Source organism: Crotalus tigris, unplaced genomic scaffold (assembly GCF_016545835.1).
Source record: "Crotalus tigris isolate CLP2741 ecotype Arizona unplaced genomic scaffold, ASM1654583v1 scf7180000023684.367845, whole genome shotgun sequence".
In the NCBI taxonomy this organism is placed as follows: Eukaryota; Metazoa; Chordata; class Lepidosauria; order Squamata; family Viperidae; genus Crotalus; species Crotalus tigris.
The window spans coordinates 119,457-142,190 of record NW_024100117.1 but is presented as its reverse complement, the minus strand read 5'-3'; the positions used below and the strand labels follow the sequence as shown (position 1 = coordinate 142,190).

The window sequence follows — 22,734 nt, the reverse complement described above, 5'->3', positions numbered from 1 at the left end:
CTCCCCCTCCCCACTATGCCGCCCCCCCCCCACTTGCTGTTGTCCAGATTTCTGCGCTTTTAAGTCTCACAATCCCAAGGGCAGTGCTGGGACTTGTAGTCCAATAAGCTGGATGCAAGTCCTGACCAGCACAAAACTCTTGATTGTAACCTGGAATTAGCTTTGCCTGGCACCCTTGCAAATCACCACGCAGGGCTCGTTTTGCAGAAGAGAAATCCTTGTGGGAAAAACTCGGATTCAAAACACGCAGGTGTAAATAAAAGTACAAGTAACTAAAGTAAAGAAAAAAGAAAATCGGGGAATGTGGTAGAGATTGCACTGTGGTTGTATTAGTATTATTATTTAGATGGGATTATTTCAGCTTCGACGTTTTTATGATAGTTTTTATATGCCTTTTTCTTCTTTCCTACATTATTGTTCTTTTGTGTTTTAATATGTTTTAATCATTAACCTCGCAGAGTCATATATGAGCACAGCAACTGTATAAATGTGGTAAATAGATCCTCAAATTGATCCTGATTAAATAAATCCTCAAGTTGATCCTGATTCCTGGTGATTAAAATGGCATAACCTTACAATTTTTGGCAACAGTACAGAAACGATAAAAACAGTAGTTCAAAAAAGAGACACATTATACCAGACAACACATAATTAGCATACACATCACAACAAACCACTTAAGAATATTTATGGCTGTTTTTAAGAAATAAATAAAATAGGTGCATAAATACAAGAAAGAATTAAGAGACAAAAACTTCTTGTCCACTCCTCTAATCCTGTCAACCACTCCAGAATGTTACCTTCCAGTGTCTTTATCTCCCTAAAACCTGTTTTTCAATTTAATCGTTGAAATTATGATTGTATGCGATTGATGGTTCTACTTGCTATTGAAAGCTAAGAAACACAATAGTGCTTATTGGTAGGAATACCTTTCCCCTTCTCTGGACTCTCTTTCCTGCTCTTTTTCTAAAATTTTCGTTTTAATTAAAATTAAACTTTGTAAGGCTGAATTTGAAATCAAAATGTATACAAATGATGAACATGTCGTTCCTAAAATGTATAAACATATATTGATCTCCGAGACAAAAGAACAATTATTTATTTTTTAATATTTTAATTGTTAACAATGACTGGGATTGTTTGATATATATTTGGTATTTTATTTAAATGTTGTATACAACCAGGAGTCACTTTTTGTGAGATGGGTGGACATATAAATTTGATAAATAAATAAAAGGTGAAAGAATGTAGGGGGTTGTCCTTGATTTGCAACTGCTTACTTAGCAAAGTTGCAACCAACCTGAAAAACAGGACAGTCAACCCCCTCCTCCATAGTTACATGCCCAACACAGCCGCCCTTATAGTTTTTTGCAGGGTTCACCAATCACGTGATCATGCTTTATCACAGTTTTGTCAAAACTCTGCATTTCCGTTTTTCCTTTGCTTAACAACCACATCATTCACTTAACAACCGTGAATTCACTTATCAACTACTGTGATTTGCTTAACAACTACTGCAAAAAACCCAAAATCAGTCAGTCGTGCAATTCCAGCAGGAGAGATGACACATGCGCCTCTAGGCCTGCTGCATTTGAACCAATTGAAGTTTCTGGATTCTTTGAAAAGGCAGACCCATGTAATGTGTTACAATAATATTGTTAAGCAGTATTTCCTTTTCTCATTAGTAATCTAAATTTTGAGTAAATTTGTTCATTGACGTCTTCTATAAGAATTATAAATATGAACTGAACTGGATCATCTCAAAATAAAAGATCTATCTATTCCCCATATCTATCCCACACACTGTATTTCAGAAATTTTCTTATGTCTTCCAGTTTATTAGGAAAAATACAAATGCTGGGAGAGTCTTTTTTTTATCAACAGCCTATATTTCTGTCCTAGAAAATTCAGACAGGTTCTTCTTTAACTTTTAAGAAAGCTGTTAATATTGCTGTTCCACTTCTGCCTTCTATAAGACTATTTTTCTTATTTTAAATATTGATGTTTCTTATCTTCTAAACATTGTCTATTGTTTTAAGATTTTAAATTATACCTTACCTAGCCATCCTTCCGGGGTCAAAAGACAATCCAAAAATAATATTGTAAAATTATATAATGGGGATATACATTCACACCATTGCAAAATTTCTGCTTAATAATTTATTAGTGGTACAATAAAAGAATTATTAAAATAAAGATCTCTAAGGACAGGATGTAAGTTAATTTAGCAATCGCCCATTTCAAGGTATATGCAGGTATTGGTAACATTAATTTAACAACATTCCGACAAAATCAATTCCATTCAGTGTGCAAGTAATTTCTAATGCCCTAACAATATTGGAATTCCAACAAACAATATTTAAAACAAATTCCTCTATTTACGAGAACTAATTGAATAACTATGAGCAATCACTCACAGAATGAAGATACTCCAAAAACATGGTACAAAACATAGATATGACGATTTGAAGGATTCACAATCAAATAGGCAAAATTTTGTTCATGGTTATTGGATGAAGGATAACAAAGGCCATCAGCATCCTAGAGGACAAAATATTAATCATTAATATAATGCAGTAAATATATTAAGATGGTAAAATAATAATTTTCCAATTCTAATTTTGAAATAATCACTTAAATTTCATGATGAACTAGGACTAAAAAATATGTGCCCAGTTGTATTTTGGAAAGTGGAAATTCCTATCTTCAATGTGAAAATTATAATTTAGGTAAAGAAAACCTAACGGTGTGACCTTCCTTTAACACTTTCTGAGTGGTTTGCCAGCCTGTTTAAAATACTTGGCATGCATTTACATGGAAATCCCTCTAAAAATATAAATCAATCATGAAGTAACATTCACTTTAATTACATTTATTCTTTTCTTTAAGTTCAGGGAAACTGCAAACACATTTCTATCACATTAATCTAAGACAAGTGCCAGTTTGGTGGAGTGGTTAAGGCATCAAGTTAGAAACCAGGAGATGATGCATTCTGGTCCCACCTTAGGTAAAAATAGCAGCTGAGTGACTTAGGCTAGTCAGTTTCTCTCAGCCTTCAGAAAGAGGCAATAGCAAATCACTTCTGAAATCTTGCTAAGAAAAATTCGGGGCCTTGTCCATGGAGTTGCCAGGAGTCATACAGGAGCGACATAAACCAGACATTATAATGGTAGAGAAGGACCAGAAGACAACAATGGTGATAGATGTAGCAGTGCCAAGTGAAGCCACATCAGGAAGGAGGAGAATGAGAAGCTGGAAAAGTATCGGGGCTTGAAAGTGAAAGTAGAGATGATGTGGAAATAAAGGCAAAAAAGTCCCAATAGTGTTAGGAGCACTTGGGGCTGTGATTCCTAAGCTGGGAGAATGACTCCAACAGATCCGTGGAACAATATCAGAATTCTACTATGTTCAATTCTATGAAACAGACACAGCATTTTCCACGGGTTAAAACTTGGTCTAGTTAAAACTGTATTATGATCAATTAAAGATCCCCAAACCTGTTTAAAAACTCAAGTCAAAATTATCTGATCAACCACAAAACTAAAAATATAAGAAAAACATAAATGTAAAAGGTTTGGCTCATCTTTATAAGAATAGATTAGCTAAAAAAAGCAATGCCCTGCTGTTACAATTTTAATTACCAAAATTTAAAATATTCTAAACCATTTCTTTCTTGCTCCAAAACAAATCAGGATTGTTTACTACCACCTAGCTGATCTTTAGCCACCACTTGTGTATGTCTGACCTCTCTATCACTTAGATGGGAAATCCTCATGCGGTAAAAGATTTCTTAAAGAAGAGCGACTTCAGCTTTTAAATCACCTAGTTTATTAAACAGGAAAGAGAAGAAGACAACCAGCAACAAGGGTGGATGGACTCAGTTATAGTGGTGAAGATCAGAAGGATCAGGTTAGGGCAGTGGTGGTGAACCTATGGCACGGGTGCCAGAGGCGGCACTCAGAGGCCTCTCTGTGGGCACACGTGCCATTGCCCCAGCCTTGCCTCTGCCTGCGACCCCGTCACCAGCAACCCCCCTGGAGGAGAGTTGACCCCGAGTGCGGAGCAGTGCAGCCAAGGATATGGCAGCCAGGCAGCATAGACAGGACTCTGCCCTCATGCCCCAACGTGCCCCATGGCGCTGCTGGACTGCCTGGGTGATCTGCGGTGGGCCCTGGAAGCGGTGAGTGGCCCTGCAGGCAGGCAGGGTGGGGCGGAGCGGGGGTGGAGCAGGGGCAGGGCCAGTTTTTGGGCACTCGGTCTCTTAAAGGTTCACCATCACTGGGTTAGGGCATACTATCATGGGGAAAATATTGTGGTCACCAACATTCAAAATTGACTTGCTGGCACATAATAAATAATATTCTAGGAAACCATAATATAACAACCTAGATAAAGCATACAGTGCATGGCTACTAGAATTCTTTGCAATCACTTCATAATAGCAATTACTATTGTTAAGGAAAAAAGGAGTGTGAGAATATAAAATCAGCAACGTTTTGAGCTGTTGCCCAATTGCTTTTCCAATAGGGAAGTGTTTGAGAAATGATTTTTTTTCTATATTACTGGCCATATCCAACCCATTAATTATTTGTTGCTTGCTTTCTTCAAATATAGTTTCAAAAACCTAGTTGTCTCAGAATTATTAAGAATAATGTAGGAAAGTCTACATTATTATTATTAATTATAACCAGACAACCTGTGACCTGTTGGGCATCTCTTCTGATCTATTTCATTACCAGATTCCTCAATACCTTCAACAATGATAGAATGTTTAGTGTATTTGAAAAGTTCTTAAAATTCAGGGAGAAGTTCAGAGATGTATCTGCCTTGAAAGCAGTCCATGTTGAACTGTATAACACAGAAGTCCCTACCCCTGGATCATGAACCGGTACCAGTCTGGCCGCACAGCTGGAGGTGGCATGTGAGCAAGCAAACATAAATTGCACATGTGTGGGAGGGATCTAGGTTAGGTGCTCCTTCCCCACCCCACCCCGTCCGTGGAAAAATGGTCTTCCACGAAATTGGTCCCTGGTGCCAAAAAGGTTGGGGGCCACTAGTTTAGCAAAACTGTATAGTAGTACTTACATCACTATACAATCAAACATCATTGTAGAAACTGTTTTATGACCTTTTGTATTATAAACTCTTTTATGATAATTTTTATGTCATAAAGTATTTTATAAAATTTGCCAAATTTCAATTCAATGGGAGTCATGGGTCCAAGATTTAGGACACATTCTGTAAATTATTCCATTTGAGGCACCTTGATTCAAAAACTGTTGTCCCTATGATACACCATTTTGCCTAGTTAAAGGTTATGGGCATGAAAGTTTTAGTAGTATATAGATGAATTGGAAAATGGGTGTTATGGTTTTGTTGCTATTACTAAATTATTAAGACACTACATAACCTATTTAGCTACTTCTTATGTGCATTTATTTTAATGCCAGAAAGTGAGAGTTCAACTTTTATATGGAATATACTTTGCAAATTCTTTAGCTTTGTCAATTGTGCCATAGTTGGATATATTTGCCAACACCACCATAGTATTAAACATAGTTTAGTGCTTTCAAAGTGAAAACTGTGTATCACTTTTATATGTGAGCGAGATGGGCGGTTTTAAAATGTGATAAACATTTACTATAAGCCCCACTAAATTCAATTCAAGAGACAATTTGGGGTAGTGGTTAAGGCAGCAGGCAGTGGGACTCTGAGTTCTAATCCCACCTTAGCCATGAAGATAGCTGGAGGATCTTGGATCAGTCTCTTTCTTTCAGTTCTAGGAATAAAGAGGCAAGGACAAACTGTTTCTGAAAAACCTTGTCCTGAAAATTGCAGGGACTTGTCCAGACAATTGCCAGGTGTCACAAAGTGACTCAAAGGCACAAAACAAAAACAAACTTCAGTTAAGACTTATTTTCTAATTCTGAAATTGGCAACACTGCATTCATGTACATCACAATGCAGCCAGACAACTACCTGGCTCCTTACCACACATACATACATACATACATACATACATACATACATACACACACACACACACACACACACACACACACACCACATATACAAACACAGAGAGAGTTATAGACCTATGCATGCAGGTAACAGGTCTCCAGAGGCTTGTTTTTGCCTGGTGGAGGGAAGAAGAGGAGAGGGCAGAGAATGTGGTTCCCCCCCACTCCCAGGTCTGGGATTATGTTTGTGTTGGATGGGATAATTTTCTCTGTGTGGTCTCTGTGCAGGGATAGAGTTGCAAATTAAATAGGAAAATAATTTGTTCTAAAAGATTTAAAACTGCATATCAGAATAAGTGTTTCTTACAAAGGCATCAAAATCCCATTAAGAAAACATCAACTTGCTCTTTTGGAAAAGCAAACTCTGTAATCTGGATGATCTCTATCCTTTTACTCTAAAATATGCTACAGTCAATTCACAAACTTAACTATTTACTGATATTTTAAAGGCTGCATTGTGAACTTCATAAATGAAAAATAAAATATTCCAAGCAGACTACTTCAGGCATACAGATACAGTGCATGTTGTAAATATCCAGCCAGCCAGCCTTCCATCTATCCATTTGCAGTTCTATGCTAAGTTACAAGTGTTTCAGTCAACCACTTTCATTTACAAAACTCTCATGGCCGCATGAAATGAGTTAACATCTGGTCCTTAAGTCTGTAGAAAAGTATGCTGGCATCAATTATATTGTCCTGACTACTGAATCTTAGTTTGCCTACTGTACATAATGCTACTGTCCTTAATGCCTGGGAAAGGTGGTGGAAAGTAACTAGGAAATTCCTGATTCAGTTTCCCCATTCATCAAGATCATGTACAGGTAGGAAAAGTAATCACCAAGTCATTATTTATAATCATGGCGTGAATTGGGGAGGAAGGTCTGTTTTGAAAGATGGCCAGACCACTTGGTTTAGCCTTCTGTCAAAAATGGTATCAAGACAGTTGATCTGTGGAATAGGTGGTTGCTTGATAAAACGGAGATGCTCTCCTGCTTCACTGGGCAATTTTCTTCTGCTTAGTCCGCTGCGTGAATATTGGATTAGAACTGGTCTATTATGTTCCTTTGTTTTAGAATAGATGGGCAAGCAGCTTGAATTTTAAGAGAATCATTATCATCATTAGAGACGTCAAAGAGTCATGTGTGAATATGTTTTGAATTCATAAACCTTATTTTTTCTATGCTTCGGTTTCATATCCTGCCTACCATGTGAGTTTTTCTAAACAAAGCATTATTTCTTATTTATTTGTAAATACATTCATCTCTACAGTTCAAAAATACAAAAATCAAAATGAGATGATGGGAATGCAATCACGTCAGGATATGTCCCCCAAAAGGTTTTATTTTTGTACATTCTCCATCAGTTGAAGTATCTCTCACCACTCAAATGGAGTTTTTAAGTTGGCTGATAGGCACAGGGTAGCTGTGAGGTGAAGTGGGAAGGAACTTTCTTACAACACCGTATAATCACACCCAATCTCAAGTACATTGTTAATGAAGCACCCTATATTATATTCATGATAAACACCGAGAAGAGAGAAAATAGTACCTACTTTAAATCTGTAACAGCTTGAGACAATATTAAGCTGTCTACACTGGAGACTGGGAATGAGCCAAAAGCAGTATCATAAAAACATGTCATTTAAGAATGATTAGTAAGACATGTTTGTGCTGCAGTTATTGCAACATGAGGATGAACACTGACTCAACACAAATCAGACTATTTGTCTCACACAAAATGTTCTGCATAAAATATACAGATTTTCCAAATGAACCTTAATAGAATTTGTAACCAAGTTACAGTTAACTCTCCAATTTGTAAAATGGGAATCATTTTCATTTTATATGTTGTCATTAAAACAGCCTAAGAACTGCAAGACATTTTGATATTTATATCATAAGCAGAGCATATCTCTCATATCTGTTCCATATTAATCCAGAAATCTACTTTTTTATAATTAGCTAAAGAAAAATATAAAGTTAATTGGTATATCATCATAATCTCCAAAAATTAAACTGACAATACAATTTATTTTTTAAGTGATACCATTCTCATCAGATGGCCTATGTTAGGACATCTATTGTTAAAATTGAACATCCCTCTCTCAACAGAGGGGGAGGGATACAACACCACCTATCTCCTGCCTACAACACAGTCCTTTCAGCAGTCCCAAGAAGGTTCCACACCCATTTGTCCTCTGATTCAGATGACTCTGAAGATACAGATAAACTTCCAAGTGGCCTCAATGACTCTCAGAGAAATAACAACCAGATGGCTGCAAAGAATATAAATCCTTCCATTCCCACCAGTCAGTTTGAACTGAAGGAGCTTCTTGGATGAAAAGTGAAACATTTTCAAGGAAAAAACACAAGAAAATCCAGTTTCCTTTTGGAAAAGCACCTTTGGGACAATCAAGATCTATATGATTAAGAACCTCCATAGCCATGAATAAATGTTTGTGATTGTGTTTGTGTATTGTATATATTATACCCCAATCTATTAAATTTGTTAACAAGATTAATTCAGTTTAAAAATAAATGATGATACTTATTTGGATTACTCTTACATGCAATCTTATTTCAAATTATACCGAAAAATGTTACGTATTTAATACTGCTTTACCAAGATACTTACATATGCACACACTTTAAACACAGTAGATACTATGTTTATATTTGTTTCAGGATCCTTTTGTACACTGAAATTCATAAAAAATACAAAACAGCTTTTAATAAAGTCAGCTAGCCTACTTAAAACTTACATTTTACACTCTGAGAGATTTATCCAAAGTCCAAAAAATAAAACACAATCTTAAGTTAAACTGATCAAATTAAATCAATTTTTTTAAAAAAATCAAATTAAGTTTTCAGGAACAACAACAGTAAACCTCTAAGTTATAAGATGAAATACATTAGATAGAGGAAAAGAAAAAAGTTCTGAAGAAAAATCTGAAATGGTTAAGTAGGATACAATTAGAATTTATTTTACCTTTCACCAACCAAGACAAAACATTTGCTATGTTCTGCTTTCCTGAAGAGTAGCATGTGTTCATGTTATGGTAATGTTCTCCATGATATATCTTGTGCATGATACTCTTCATAAGCTTTATTTAAAAACACCAGTTTGTACAAAATTCAACAATTAAGTGAACTAGGGTGGGAGTGTAGCTAGCATCTTGCTGTTGTTCAGTCACTAAGTTATCTGACACTTCAGGAACCATGGACCATTTAGCATGTCAGCCCCCTCCTCCCTTGTGCTCCACTATCTGCTTGAGTTCTGCCGAAACTCATCCCCAGTATGTGGATGACACCATCTAACTATATCATCCTCTGCCATCATCTTTTCCTTTTGCCTTCCCAACATAGGGGTTTTTTTCAACGAGTCCTCTTCTAATTTGGTGGTCAAAGTATTTGAGCTTCAGCTTCAATATCTGTCCTTCTAAATGAGTCAGGGTTGACTTCCTTTAGGATTGACTGATTTGATCTCCTTGCAGTCCAAGGGATCCCTAGAGTCTTCTCCAACAAGCTAGCCTTAAATCAATTGCAGTAGTTACCTAACCTGGCATTGCCACCAATACATTTGAGTACCTTTTCCATTGCCAATGAGACTAGGGCATTTTATATTGTTGTATTTTGACTTTGAATTTCCAAGGACACTTGCCTGGCACAAAATCCGGACTTTTTCCAGCAGTAGAAAAGCACTTTCTTTGGATAGACACTTTAAATGCTGAATTCTATATTGTATCAACTTACTTTTTTATACTCTTTTGATACAATTATTACATTTTTTATTTTAAATGTTTAGTATTTACCTGAAGATCTGGGTGAACAGTTGAAAAATAAATGGGAAAATTGGTTACATAAAAGGAACACACCTCACTAGATCCTTATATAAAGATTTTGTGGTTTCTAAGTATGGGCCGAGATCATCTTCATATTGACAGAAAGCTCCTCCAAGGCAAAGGTGTTTAAAAATGCAAAAAAGAAACTCTTCACGGTCTAAATGGCTGAATAAGTCATAGTGGTCTGAATCATCCAGAAGTAGTACCTTGGTGAAACAAAAAGCAAAGGCAAAGTGAGTTGGGAAATATTTTAATTACCTCAGATATACAAATATAAATTCACCTGGATTCCCAATGTGTTTTCTGTATAGACATGTATAGTAAACAGAATAATGGAGTTGTACATTGATGAAGTGGTATATATATTGCAATGAATGGTGACAACCGAAGAACCAGAAATGAGTTTTAGGAAAATTGGACCACATTCTGAATAAATGTAATCTGAGGATAAATTATTCATTAGTTGACCTGAAGGATGAGTAGATATGAGAACATAAAACAGATTGGGGCATTTGAAGAACTAGGAATGAGAATGGTGATCTTAGAAAAAGATGTATTTCAACTATACTGCTCAAAAAAATAAAGAGAACACAAACATATAGGATCCCATAATTTTGTGTTCCCTTTATTTTTTTGAGCAGTATATATGGTTTAAGTTAAAACTTTTCATACTACAAATGAATGAAAAAATACAGACACATTTTTTTTGTTTCTGTAATAAAATCTTCAACAATCAATGAAAGATATTAGAGTAATAGAGAGGCCCTGAATGTGAAACAGATTCTTGTATGATCAACAGTATATCTTAGGAGTAAGTGGACTTGGAAGAAAGGAAATAAACTAAAGTGAAAATAGAATTAAAGCAGAATGGAAATAATAACTCTAGCATTAATATGCAGTATAATGACATGTATGGATGGGCTGGAATAAGATGAGAGAATTCAGAAAAAGTGATTGGGCAATTAAAAACTGAAGGAGAATATAATAGAAGAGCGGATGAAATGGAAAGTAGACATGGGAAAAGAATATATTAAAGTTGCTTGATGAAAAGAACATTATAGGGTGTCATGGAAATGTGTGCAAATGCATTAATGGGAAGTATATAAAATGCCTGAGGGAATAATGAAGTAAAAAAAAAAGCCATAAATGGAGGAAAACATACATATGAAAGTGGCTGCTGCAAAAATGAGGATGAAAGAAGTATATAATATATATTAAAAGATATTTACAAAGCATCTGGCCAAAGAGAACAAGAAACAGATTAAAAGAGGAAGAAATGACTCAGTGGTAGATGTTCAGTCTTTCAAAGGGGCATGCAATTGTGGCATTCTGTAAACTGCTTAGAACAGCGGTTCTCAACCTGTGGGTAGGGACCCCATTTGGGGTTGAACGACCATTTCACGGGGGTCACCAAACAACGCAGTCCGCCATTTTTTCCCCTTTTCCTTAGCTGTGCTACTCCCTTTTATTCTATTGGCTTTTGAAAGCCAATAGAATAGACTCTCTTGAATAGAGTTTAATTCTATTGGCTTTCAAAAGCCAATAGGAATTGTTCAGGCTGTCTCTGCCCTGCTGAGCCCGCCAAAAGTCCCATTCTGCAAATGGTGCTGCAAGTTGTCTGCAGCGAAGGCGAGCTGTCTGGAAGTTTCCACCCCTCCCTGCTGAGCAACTACTAAAAATATAAGTAAAAGAGGGCCAGGGGTGGGAAGTGGGAGGCCAGCAGGCACAGGGAGGGTTGCTGGCATGCGTGGGGTCCGGCAGGTGCCTTATCTCCCTTGGGCTGGGTCAGCTGGTGGCCCAGCCAGTGGTCAGCCTGCTCCGTCTCTCCCGCCTGCCAGGTATGTCTCGGCCGGCGCAGGGGTCGGCACCACGCATGCGTGGCGCTCCCGGGCAAGGAAAGTCCTCAACTTATGACCGGTTGGATAGTCCTCAACTTACAACCAGTTTAGTCCTCGACTTACGACCGGTTGGGGGTCGCGGCATTAAAAAGGTTGAGAACCACTGGCTTAGAGTGTTGTAAAGCACTATAAAGAATGGAATGGAATGGAATGGAATGGAATAGAATAGAGCAGAGCAGAGCAGAGCAGAGCAGAGCAGAACATTCTTTATTGGCCAAATGTGATTTGACACACAATGAATGTCTCTGGTGCATACTGTAAGTTCTCAGTACGCATATAATCAATAAAGTGATAAGTCATAAATCATATCACTAGGTGTTGCATCTTATGATTTATGATGAAGTGTTGTATTTCATGATTTATGATGAATGTATTTTCATATTGTATATGGTCATGATTACCACTATTACTTGTATGTACACCTGAGAGCTTATGCACCGAAAACAAATTCCTTGTGTATCCAACCACACTTGACCAATAAAGAATTCTATTCTATAAATCGTAGGATACAACCAACAAAGTGGTAGTCATAAGATACCAGTAGGAGTAGGTAATAGGAAAGATAAGAAAGATAATAATACAGCCCTACTACATGGGTAAATATCCTTAGAGATAAGATAGTGCTGTGGGAATTTGGTGTTTAACAGAGTGATGGCATGGGGGAAAACTGTCTTTATGTCTAGCTATTTTGGCATGCAATGCCCTATAGTGGTGTCCTGAGGAGAAGAGTTAGAGCAGTTTATGTCCAGAATGTGAGGGGTCTGTAGATATCTTCTCAGATTCAATAATTCCTCTGTAGAACTGTATCAGCCACTCCTATATAATGTTATTGTCATTGTTATTTCAATTATCCTGACAACTAAGAGCCAGAAGATCAACAAGTTCTTTTTCCTCTCTTGCTGAGAAGTTCTCTTTTTCAGAAAGCTGAAGAAAAATAGAGAGGTTCTACTATCCTGGAACTAGTCTTCGCTAATAGGGAAGAATTGGTTGAAGAATTAAAGGTGTCTAGAATCTTGGGGGAAAGCAAATATGCTATCTTAAATTTGTTTTGCCAGAAGAGGAACAAAACAGTGGGACTTTTTTGTTTTTCTAAACCGATTGTTGATGAATTCTGAGGTAAGATAAGACTAATTCTAATGACTAGCAATTGAAAGGAGAAAAGTGTCCAGAAGAATGGGAAATCTGATGAAATAAAACAGTAAAACAAAAATGGCAAACAAGTTCTACAAGAAGGGAAAAAAACCAGAGAAATCTAAAGAGAAATGCCAAAGATACATGTAGAACTCTACAAAATGCTGTAAGGAAAAAGGGATAGGTATAGGAAATGGATGGAGGAACAAATAATGGAAGAAGAATACAAGATGGCCTCCACCCATAAAATAAGAATAAAAAGAATCTAGTTTAGAAGGAGTTGAGTCTTGTGACAAATACCACAAACAAGAAACAGGAAATCTAAGAGGATTTAGGAGCATTGTAAGGAGAAAATGTGAGTATTAAAGGAGAAAATATGAGTTGTTAGTGAAAAGGCAGAATATCTTAATTCATATTTTACAATTTAATTCATATTTTACGTAAGTCGCTTTATAGGAGAGAAATGGGAGTCCTAGTTGGTCACTGTTATGCTACTGGGGAATGAGGAAACCACAGAATAGACAGAATAAGAAAACTTATTTAAAGGTATTCAAGATTCTGAGGCCAAATAGATTCCATCCTAGGGTATTAAAAGAATTAACAGAGATCATCATATAAATAATTTAGTACTCTTTACAAATAATTTTCCAAGGACAGCAAGAACTGAGAAGGCTGGAAGGGAGCAAACGTTTCCCTCGTTTTCAAAAAAAAGAAAGGAGGAAGATCTAAGAAACTACCAACCAATCAATGTGATGTCTATAAAATGTTTGTGAGTACTTGTATAGACATTTACAATTAACAGTAGCAATATGGATTTGCCACAAACAATCCTGCCAGATTATTTTTTTCCCTTTTTGTATTTTCTTTCTTTGACAGAGCTCTTCGCTTAGTAGATCAGGGGAACGCTGCAGATGTCATGTACTTCGCCCTCAGCAAAATCATTAACAAAATGCCTTCTGTTATTCTTAATAAGATATAATGGCAAAGCTAGCTGGTACTATTATATATAAGACGGACTCAGAATTGACCACATCCTTAGAGGGCAACAGTAAATGAAAAAAAAAAAAAAAAAACCTAAAAGGGAAAGAGGTTATTAAGTACATCTGGAAAAGTATTTCTTGTAATTTTGATTGAAAAATTATGAGAGATATTGATGTGCAAAATAAGAGAAATGCAGTGTGGCTTTGTGATAGGAAGGAGGGTGTGCAGACCAAGCTTGTGTTAACAGGTCATTGTGAAATGTATGAATTTGAGAAAATTTGTGATAAGTTGTTAATTCAGACACACTATGTAATAAACTGAAGAGGCCTGAATTATGGAATACTTTCGTGACTACAGGATGAAAGCCTGTCTGTCTGTATGATGAAAGTACATCATTACTAAGAATAAATCAAATGCTTAACTAATGGTTCAACACTAAGAGGGAATATGGCAAGGCAATGAACAGAGAATGGTCATGGTGGAAGCACAGGCAGTTTATAGAGAAAAATATAGAGCTGGATGCTGAATGTTGAATGTTGCTGATGTAAGCTAGATTTACCTACTTTTCCTCTTTTTTTTTCCTTATCAGTCTTTAATTTCTCTGACCTATTTCTTACCTTCTTTTTGTGCTTGCATAATATTGCTTTACTCTGAAAGGGAATACCATGATAGACATGTATATATGTTTGAAAAACCAACCTACTTATTAAGATTGAAATGAGTCATACTTCTTATATCCTAAGCAATTCTGAACTATACCTTGCCCTAGAAACATTATCATTGACACTTGGATTGCACGTATTGAAACAGATATATTCCCTTGGTTCTATAATTGTATGTTTATAACCACAGGAGACATATAATCCACTCTCGAATCAGATCATGCTGGAAGAAAAATTTATAAAAGGACCTATTGTTCCATTCTGCAAAGCTGGGTTATCAAGGAAATGGAGCAGTTAAATATCAACGAGGGCAGCAAGAAGTTCAGGAAAAATTCACTGAAGAGAAGAAATATTGATTTTATAGAAGTTAAAAAAATCATTATGGGTGAGTTTCTGGCTCCCTCCCTTGATGAAACAGCAGTTGCCAAAACATTTTTTAATGGAAGGAATATAAAAAATCATGCTTCAAGCATATAATCTGTTCATTGCAGCCCTTACAATATGTAATAATATGATGGCCAAATACAGTTGTATGAAACTAAACACTTACATCATTATCAAATAGCAAAGGATTTTGAGAGTTTTTAATATGTAGTAGATTTATGTGCACAAGGTCCTCATAATATAGCTGATTGATCTAGGAATAAAAGCCTTCTGTGATCAAAAATGTTAAGACATAGCAAATAATCACCTTCGGCTTCTATGTATAAGCTTCCCAAGAAAACTAAACTGCAGGACTGGAATAAATACAGCTTGGTGTGATCCAGCACTGAATTCCTTTCATTGTCGAATATAAAAAATAAAAAAAAAAACTTCACAGGGTAGGATGAAAAACAATTGTGTCATTGTTTCCCTTTCTGCTTGCTCATATTAATTATACTGTTTATATCTTTGATGGAAAAGAAAAAGTCCACGCTTTATTTCTGGAAAAAGCAACTGGCTCCATGGGCTAGTGGATTAGGTGTTAATGTAACATTCTGCTACAACCTAAAACATGATTAGTATTCCAATAAGTGGACAAAAGAAAAATATAGGAGAGTACACAAATACTTTGTACAGTGTGATTTATTTCAATGCAAAGAAAGTAACATTCCAGCTATTAACAGCGATAAAAATCTTTTGACTGACTCAAACAGGAGTCATATTTCTTTCATCTTTTCCTTTTTTATTTCCAAAAATCTAATATATTTGAAAATAGCAGTCAACAGATTTCTTTGCAAATAAAGATTCTTTGGAGACGTGGCAGATAAAGACAATTGTATATATGTTTTATAACTTCCCTTTCTAATGGAATGAAAAAATGTATATTTTGTTAGTGGCATTTTTTGAATGTCTGGAACTACAATTTCATTCACCCCAGCTAATAATAGGAAAAGATATAAAAATGCTTCAATAATGACTTTTTTAGAGTTCCTTCATGAACTAAAGCAGTTTAGATGAGAATCTGTCTTGATGTTATTTCCACATTTCTCCTGTAGACCAAAACTTGGCTGTTGGGTAATAGCCAATTGAAATCTCCAATGAACTTCCCTAGTTGAGAATGGACTTGAAAATCCTATTTCAACAACTAGATATACCATAAGCCAGAACTGAGAAATTATTTGACTTTGAGGATCTTGACAATCTTATGAATAGTCAACACTCCAGTAAATAGGCTCACAATCCAGAAGGATCTCGACAGACTTGAACACTTGGCCCTATCTAACAAAATGAAATTTAAAAGTAAGTAAGAGAAAAATAAGGTTTTACACTTAGGCAAGAAAAATCAATGTATAGGAACAGGTTAGGTGGAACCTGGCTCAATAGCAGCAACTGCAAAAGAGATCTAGGACTCCTAGTAGACAACCACTTAAATATGAGCTAAACTATGCTGCAGCCATCAAAAAAGTCAATGCAATCCTAGGCTGCATTAACAGAGGGACCAGCTTGGGACACGGAGGGGCAATATTTTTTAGAGAATGTTTGTTGTGGGTATGTGTATGTATGTAGATGAATGGTGGCCCTGTTAGGTATAAATTTTATTATTGTATTTAGGGCGTATGAATGTGAATTATTTTTATTTTTATGTACATTAATTGAGTGTGAATGTGTATTGAGTGTTTGTGGTAGAATGATGGAGTCGGGGGCGGAGCCTGGTGCCCCCTCTGCTGAGTACAATAGCAAAAGTGGGGGGGGGGTGTTGCAGGACTTATCCTTGGGCTTGGTGTGTGTGGAAAGCTAGTCCGGTCAGGAAGGGAGAGGGTTGGTGAGGGTGGGGGTACTCCGGGGAGGGGAGAAGGTCGGAGCATCCTGGTTATGACTGGGATGGGCAGATATGGCGGGAGCCGAGGGGCAGGCCATCTTTGGGGAATGAGGACTCGCTATATTAGAGCGATTCCTTGTTCCGGCCCCTCAAAAGGCCCATCCTGTAGTACTGGTGACAGGGGAATACAGGGCCCTAGTTGTAGGCTGCTGTTGCTTAATGCCAGGTCCATTGTCAACAAAGCCCCCCTTGTCCATGATTTAATATTGGACAGCGGGGCAGACCTGACATGTATAACCGAAACCTGGCTGGGCCCTGAGGGGGGGGTGTTTCCCTCTCGGAGATGTGCCCAGACGGGTTTGTGGTGCTTCATCAGCCTCGACATCAGGGCAGGGGTGGGGGAGTGGCAGTCATCGCTCGGAGGTCCTTGAGTCCTCATGGGATTTCTAACCCGGAGGTTGTTGGGTATGAGTCCCTCCTATTGAAGTTGGGTTCACGGGTTCAGTTGGGCTTGCTGCTGACGTACCTATCTCCCAGCTGCGTTGCAACAGCCCTGCCTGCGCTGCTGGAGTCAGTAGCCGGGTTGGCGGTGGAGTTCCCCAGACTTATGGTACTGGGGGACTTTAACCTGCCATCACTCGGCGAACGCTCAGAGGCGGCACAAGAGTTCATGGCTTCCATGGCAACCATGGACCTGACCCAGGTAATCCAGGATCCGACTCATAGGGGTGGTCACACACTCGACCTTGTGTTTCTCTCGAGGCAATGGAGACATAATCTGGAATTAAGGGGAATAGAGATCTCTCCCTTATCATGGACAGATCATTTCCTATTGAGGCTGGACTTCAGAGCATCACTCCCCCATCGCAGGGAGATGGAGCCGACTAGGTGGTTCCGCCCCAGGCGCCTAATGGACCCAGATCGGTTCCAGGAGGAGCTTGGGGAAATACCTGACTCCCTTGTCCACAACTCGTCCGGGTCCCTGGTTGCGGCCTGGAATGAGGTGGCGTCCGGGGCCCTGGATCGAATTGCGCCTTTGCGACCTCTCTGTGGTGGTGGTCCCTGGAGGGCACCTTGGTTTACTGAGGAGCTCCGGGAGATGAAGCACCACAAGAGACGCCTAGAGCGACGTTGGAGGGCCAGTAACTCTGAATCTGACTGATCACTATTAAGAGCCTATCTTAGGACTTATTTAGTGGCGATAAGGGCGGCAAAGCTTGTTCACTTTTCCGCACTTATTGCGTCCGCAGAATCTCGCCCGGCCGCCTTGTTTAGGGTGACCCGCTCCCTTCTTAAAGTGGAGGAGGCGGAGGAACCCTTGCAGGGGAGAGCTGAGGAGTTTGTTCAGTTTCTTTCGGACAAAATCGCTCAGATTCAGAGAGACCTGGACTCCGACTGGGTAGTGCCAGCCGAGTTGCCGGGGGCTGGTCTTAGTCATGTTATCTGGAGCGAGTTTGAGCCTGTGACCCCTGATGAAGTGGACAATGCCATGAGGGCAATGAATGCCGCCACCTGTTTATTGGACCCATGCCCCTCCTGCTGGTTTCTGCCAGTAGGGAGGTGACACGAGGCTGGCTCCAGGCGATAATCAACGCCTCCTTGATGGAGGGGTCTTTCCCGCAACCTTTAAAGGAAGCGGTGGTGAGGCCCCTCCTCAAGAAGCCTTCCCTGGACCCAGCTGTTTTGAAGAACTTTCGTCCTGTCTCCAAACTCCCCTTTGTGGGGAAGGTTGTAGAGAAGGTGGTGGCGTCCCAACTCTTGCGATCCTTGGATGAAACTAATTATCTGGACCCTTTTCAATGTGGTTTCAGGCCCGGCTACAGCACTGACACTGCTTTGGTCGCACTGACCGATGACCTCTGGCGAGCCCGGGATAGGGGTCATTCCTCTATCTTGGTGCTTCTTGACCTCTCAGCGGCTTTCGATACCATCGACCATAGTATCCTTCTGCGTCGTCTCGGAGAGGTGGGGGTGGGCGGCACCGTATTGCAGTGGTTCTCCTCCTACCTCTCTGACAGGTCGCAGTCGGTGTTGGCGGGCGGACAGAGATCGACCCCTAGGCGCCTCGATCATAGGGTGCCTCAGGGCTCGGTCCTGTCCACCCTCTTTTAACATCTACATGAAACCGCTGGGTGAGATCATTCGGCGACACGGGGTGAGGTGTCATCAGTACGCGGATGATACCCAATTGTATATCTCCACCCCGTGTCCTTTCAGTGAAGCAGTTGACGTAATGTGCCGGTGCCTGGAAGATGTGAGGGTCTGGATGGGGGTGAACAGGCTTAGACTCAACCCTGACAAGACCGAGTGGCTCTGGGTCTTGCCTCCCAAAAGTCAACTTGATGGTCCATCATTAGTCCTGGGGGGGGGGTAAATTTACCTCCCTCAGTGCAGGCACGCAACTTGGGTGTCCTCCTGGACTCACAGCTAAATTTGGAACATCTATTGGCTGTGGCCAGGGGGACCTTTGCCCAGGTTCGCCTGGTGCACCAGTTGCGGCCTTATTTGGTCCGGGAGGCTTTACTCACGGTCACTCATGCCCTTGTCACCTCAAGACTGGATTACTGTAACGCGCTCTACATGGGGCCACCCTTGAAGAGCGTTCGGAGGCTGTAGTTGGTTCAGAATGCAGCCGCGAGAGCGATTGTGGGCGCGCCAAGGTACGCCCACGTGTCACCTATCCTCCGCGAGCTGCACTGGCTTCCTGTGGGTCTCCGGATGCAATTCAAGGTGTTGGTTATCACCTTTAAAGCCCTTCATGGCATAGGACCAGGTTACTTACAGGACCGCATACTGCCGCACAGTTCCCAGAGACCGGTGAGGTCCCACAGATTGGGCCTCCTTCAGATCCCGTCGGCCAGACACTGTCGGCCGGCGGGCCCTCAGGGAAGAGCCTTTTCTGTGGTGGCTCCGACCTGGTGGAATCAACTTCCCCCCAAGATTCGAACTACTCTCACCCTGCCGGCCTTTAAGAAAGCCATTAAAACTCTCCTGTTCCGGCAGGCCTGGGGCTGATGTCCCCGGGGGGGGGGATATGATCGGACACGCTGTATGAATGTATTTATTTTATTGTTTTATTGTCATATTATTGTTTTAAATTTTGTACGCCGCCCTGAGTCCCTTGGGATTGGGCGGCATATAAATTTTAGAAATAAATAAATAAATAAATAGAATCAAGATCACATAAAGTGATAGTATCATTTTATAATGCCGTAGTAAGATCACACTTGGGATACTGCATCCAGTTTTGGTCTCCACAATATAAACACGATGTTGAGACTCTGGAAAGAGTGCAGAGAAGAGCAACAAAGATGATTAAGGGTCTGGAAGTTAAAATATATGAAGAACGGTTGCTGGAATGTCTAGTTTAATGAAGAGAAGGACTAGGGGTGACATGATAGCAGTGTTCCAATATCTCAGAGGTTGCCACAAAGAAGAGGGAGTCAAGCTATTCTCCAAAGCACCTGAAGGCAGGACCAGAAGCAATGGATGGAAACCAACCAAAGAGAGAAGCAACCTAGAACTAAGGAGAAATTTCCTGACAGTGGAACGGTTTGCCTTCAGAAGTTGTGAGTGTTCCATCACTGGAGGTTTTTAAGAAAAGATTGGACTGCCATTTGTCTGACATGCTATAGGGTCTCCTGCTTGAGCAGGGCGTTAGACTAGAAGAACTCCAAGGTTCCTTCCAACTCTGTTATTCTGTTATGCATTCACTCATAAATATAATATATAATAATATAAGTACACATACACAAAAGATGAGGATTATTTCCTAGCCTTGGTAAAATTCTTAAGGAAAGTCTGTTAAAATAGTCCCCTTCCTGTTAATGTCTCTGCTTCCATGAAGATAATGGACTGAGAAAGTTTACAATTGCAAGAGCCTGGCCATTCCATTCAGAAAACTTTGTAATTAAGGGCCTTGGAAGAAAATAACTTTTTGGTCCATATTCTTTCAAGGTATGCCTTGGCCATAGCACAGGCCCATCACAGCTGAATGTGGTCTGCAAAATAAATATCTAAAATCTATAGAATCGTTCTGCAATATTTCAGGGGACTTAATTACCTTCCACTGAAACAAAAAGAACTACTTATATAATCATACTAAAAGTAAACTCAGTGCTATTTGTAAAACAACCTCCTACTGATGAACTGCAGCTGAACCAATTTTTGATTTATTTCCTTTTCCCCTAAAGTTGATAATTCCTACTTCAACTCTAAGACAACAATTCTAAGAAAATATAGATGGAGGATAAAAATTACTCACAAGGCTCAACATGTGCATGTTGGCAAGAGATTAAAAATACACTTACTAACCTTTCTCAGCTCATCTGCAATAAGAATTTCATCATGGTATTCATCAAAACACTTTACAATAGTCCCATTTTCTCGGACAAGTCCTTCACAGTATAATCGGTCAAAAAATGACATAGAAACTTGGGTACACAAAATATTCTTGGCGTCAACTTTTTTCACTTTAGTATCTGAAAGATAAAAGGCATCTGCATGATATTTTCCACTTGCAGGTCTGCAAGGTCTCCTATTTTCTAGGCCAGCACCTTAACCACTACCCCAAACTGGCTCTCTATTTAATTCATGCTTCTGCTCTTTTTTCCTATGGAGGGGAGAGGAGGGGAGAGTAGAGATGAGGAGAAATGGAGAGGAGAGGAATGGAAAGGAGAGGGGAGGGGATAGGAAAGGAGAGATCAAAAACAGTTATATCTTCAATAGATTGCCTTGCATAACCCATTATAATTCAAATTAACATAGAATAAAATATTGTCTTTACTTATTTAGGACGATACATTTTAATAATATATTATAACATTATAGCTCAAATACCAGACCTTGAAGTTTTTCTATTAAATGCACTATTTTTTTTTACTGTATATGTATTTTTAAACAGCCTCAGCTTTAAAAGCCTCTTGTCAATGTGCTATTGAAGTGAACAGGAAACATTCAAGTACTTTTCTAGAAAAAAATTACATATAATTGTTTTTTGAACAGCAAGTACATATCTTTACTTCTAAGTAAAAGTTAAGATGGAAAAAAAAGAAACAGTGCTAACTGAAAAAAGAAAATAGATTTAAAAGCATCCAGCAATACTTGTAAAGAAAAGGCGTTGACTGAATTTTTTTTTCTTGATTTTTCCATGTGTGTGTGTGTGAGTGAAATGAACAAAGAAATAAAACATTTTTATATTATCCTTATGCTGTAAACTCTCCTAGAAATTTAACATATTATAAAATGCAAATATTATATAGCATAATAAAACTATAATTAAACTGGCACTGAGAATTTCAGGTAAAATTAAATTACACATCTGGGAAGAAATGTCTATACTTAGGACAACATATCTAGAATGCTCTTTTGCCAGTTGTATGCAGTGCCTGGTGAGTGAAATTGTAAAATCTTTGAAGATGTTAGTTACAGCTAAACTGATCTGAACGAGAATAGTTCCTCCAGTCTGAAGACACGTACAGCACTAATAAGTAAACACCAATACTTTAGATTGCAGATAAAGTCCAACCAGGCCTGAAGCCAATAGTTGTTGCTTTTTTTAAAAAAGAAGTTTGATTCATTTACTACACTAAAATGTTGTTAGTTGGTCTGTAATGTATGAACTGCCATTGTGGTTAATTATATGGCTCAGTATGTGCAGCAAACCTAGGCAATTGGAAAATTCATTGATAGATAGATAGATAGATAGATAGATAGATAGATAGATAGATAGATAGACAGACAGACAGACAGACAGACAGACAGACAGACAGACACACAACCTTTATTGTGTTGTGAGAATAAAATCATTGAAGAAGCATCTTCCAATAGGTGCATGCCATTTAATAAATAATTATCCAAATGCATAATTATGGACAATATATTATAAATCTAATCTGGAAATTAACCAAATATAGGTGCTGATCATACCTTTTTTTGTTCACACCTCCCTTGATTTTCT

At 38.7% G+C, this 22,734-nt stretch overlaps 1 protein-coding gene across 1 annotated transcript in view; it reads right to left on the bottom strand.

Moving 5' to 3' along the window:
• Positions 1-2,149: 2,149 nt before the first annotated feature.
• Positions 2,150-22,734, bottom strand: part of CFAP300 (cilia and flagella associated protein 300) — a 29,539-nt gene continuing 8,954 nt past the window's right edge. Inside the window, exons 4-7 of the mRNA XM_039320700.1 lie at positions 21,090-21,256; positions 9,895-10,067; positions 8,655-8,718; positions 2,150-2,541 (exon numbers count right to left, since the gene is read on the bottom strand). Coding sequence (XP_039176634.1) covers positions 2,410-2,541; positions 8,655-8,718; positions 9,895-10,067; positions 21,090-21,256 — 536 coding nt within the window. The 3' untranslated portion in view covers positions 2,150-2,409. The remainder of the gene's footprint in view (positions 2,542-8,654; positions 8,719-9,894; positions 10,068-21,089; positions 21,257-22,734) is intronic.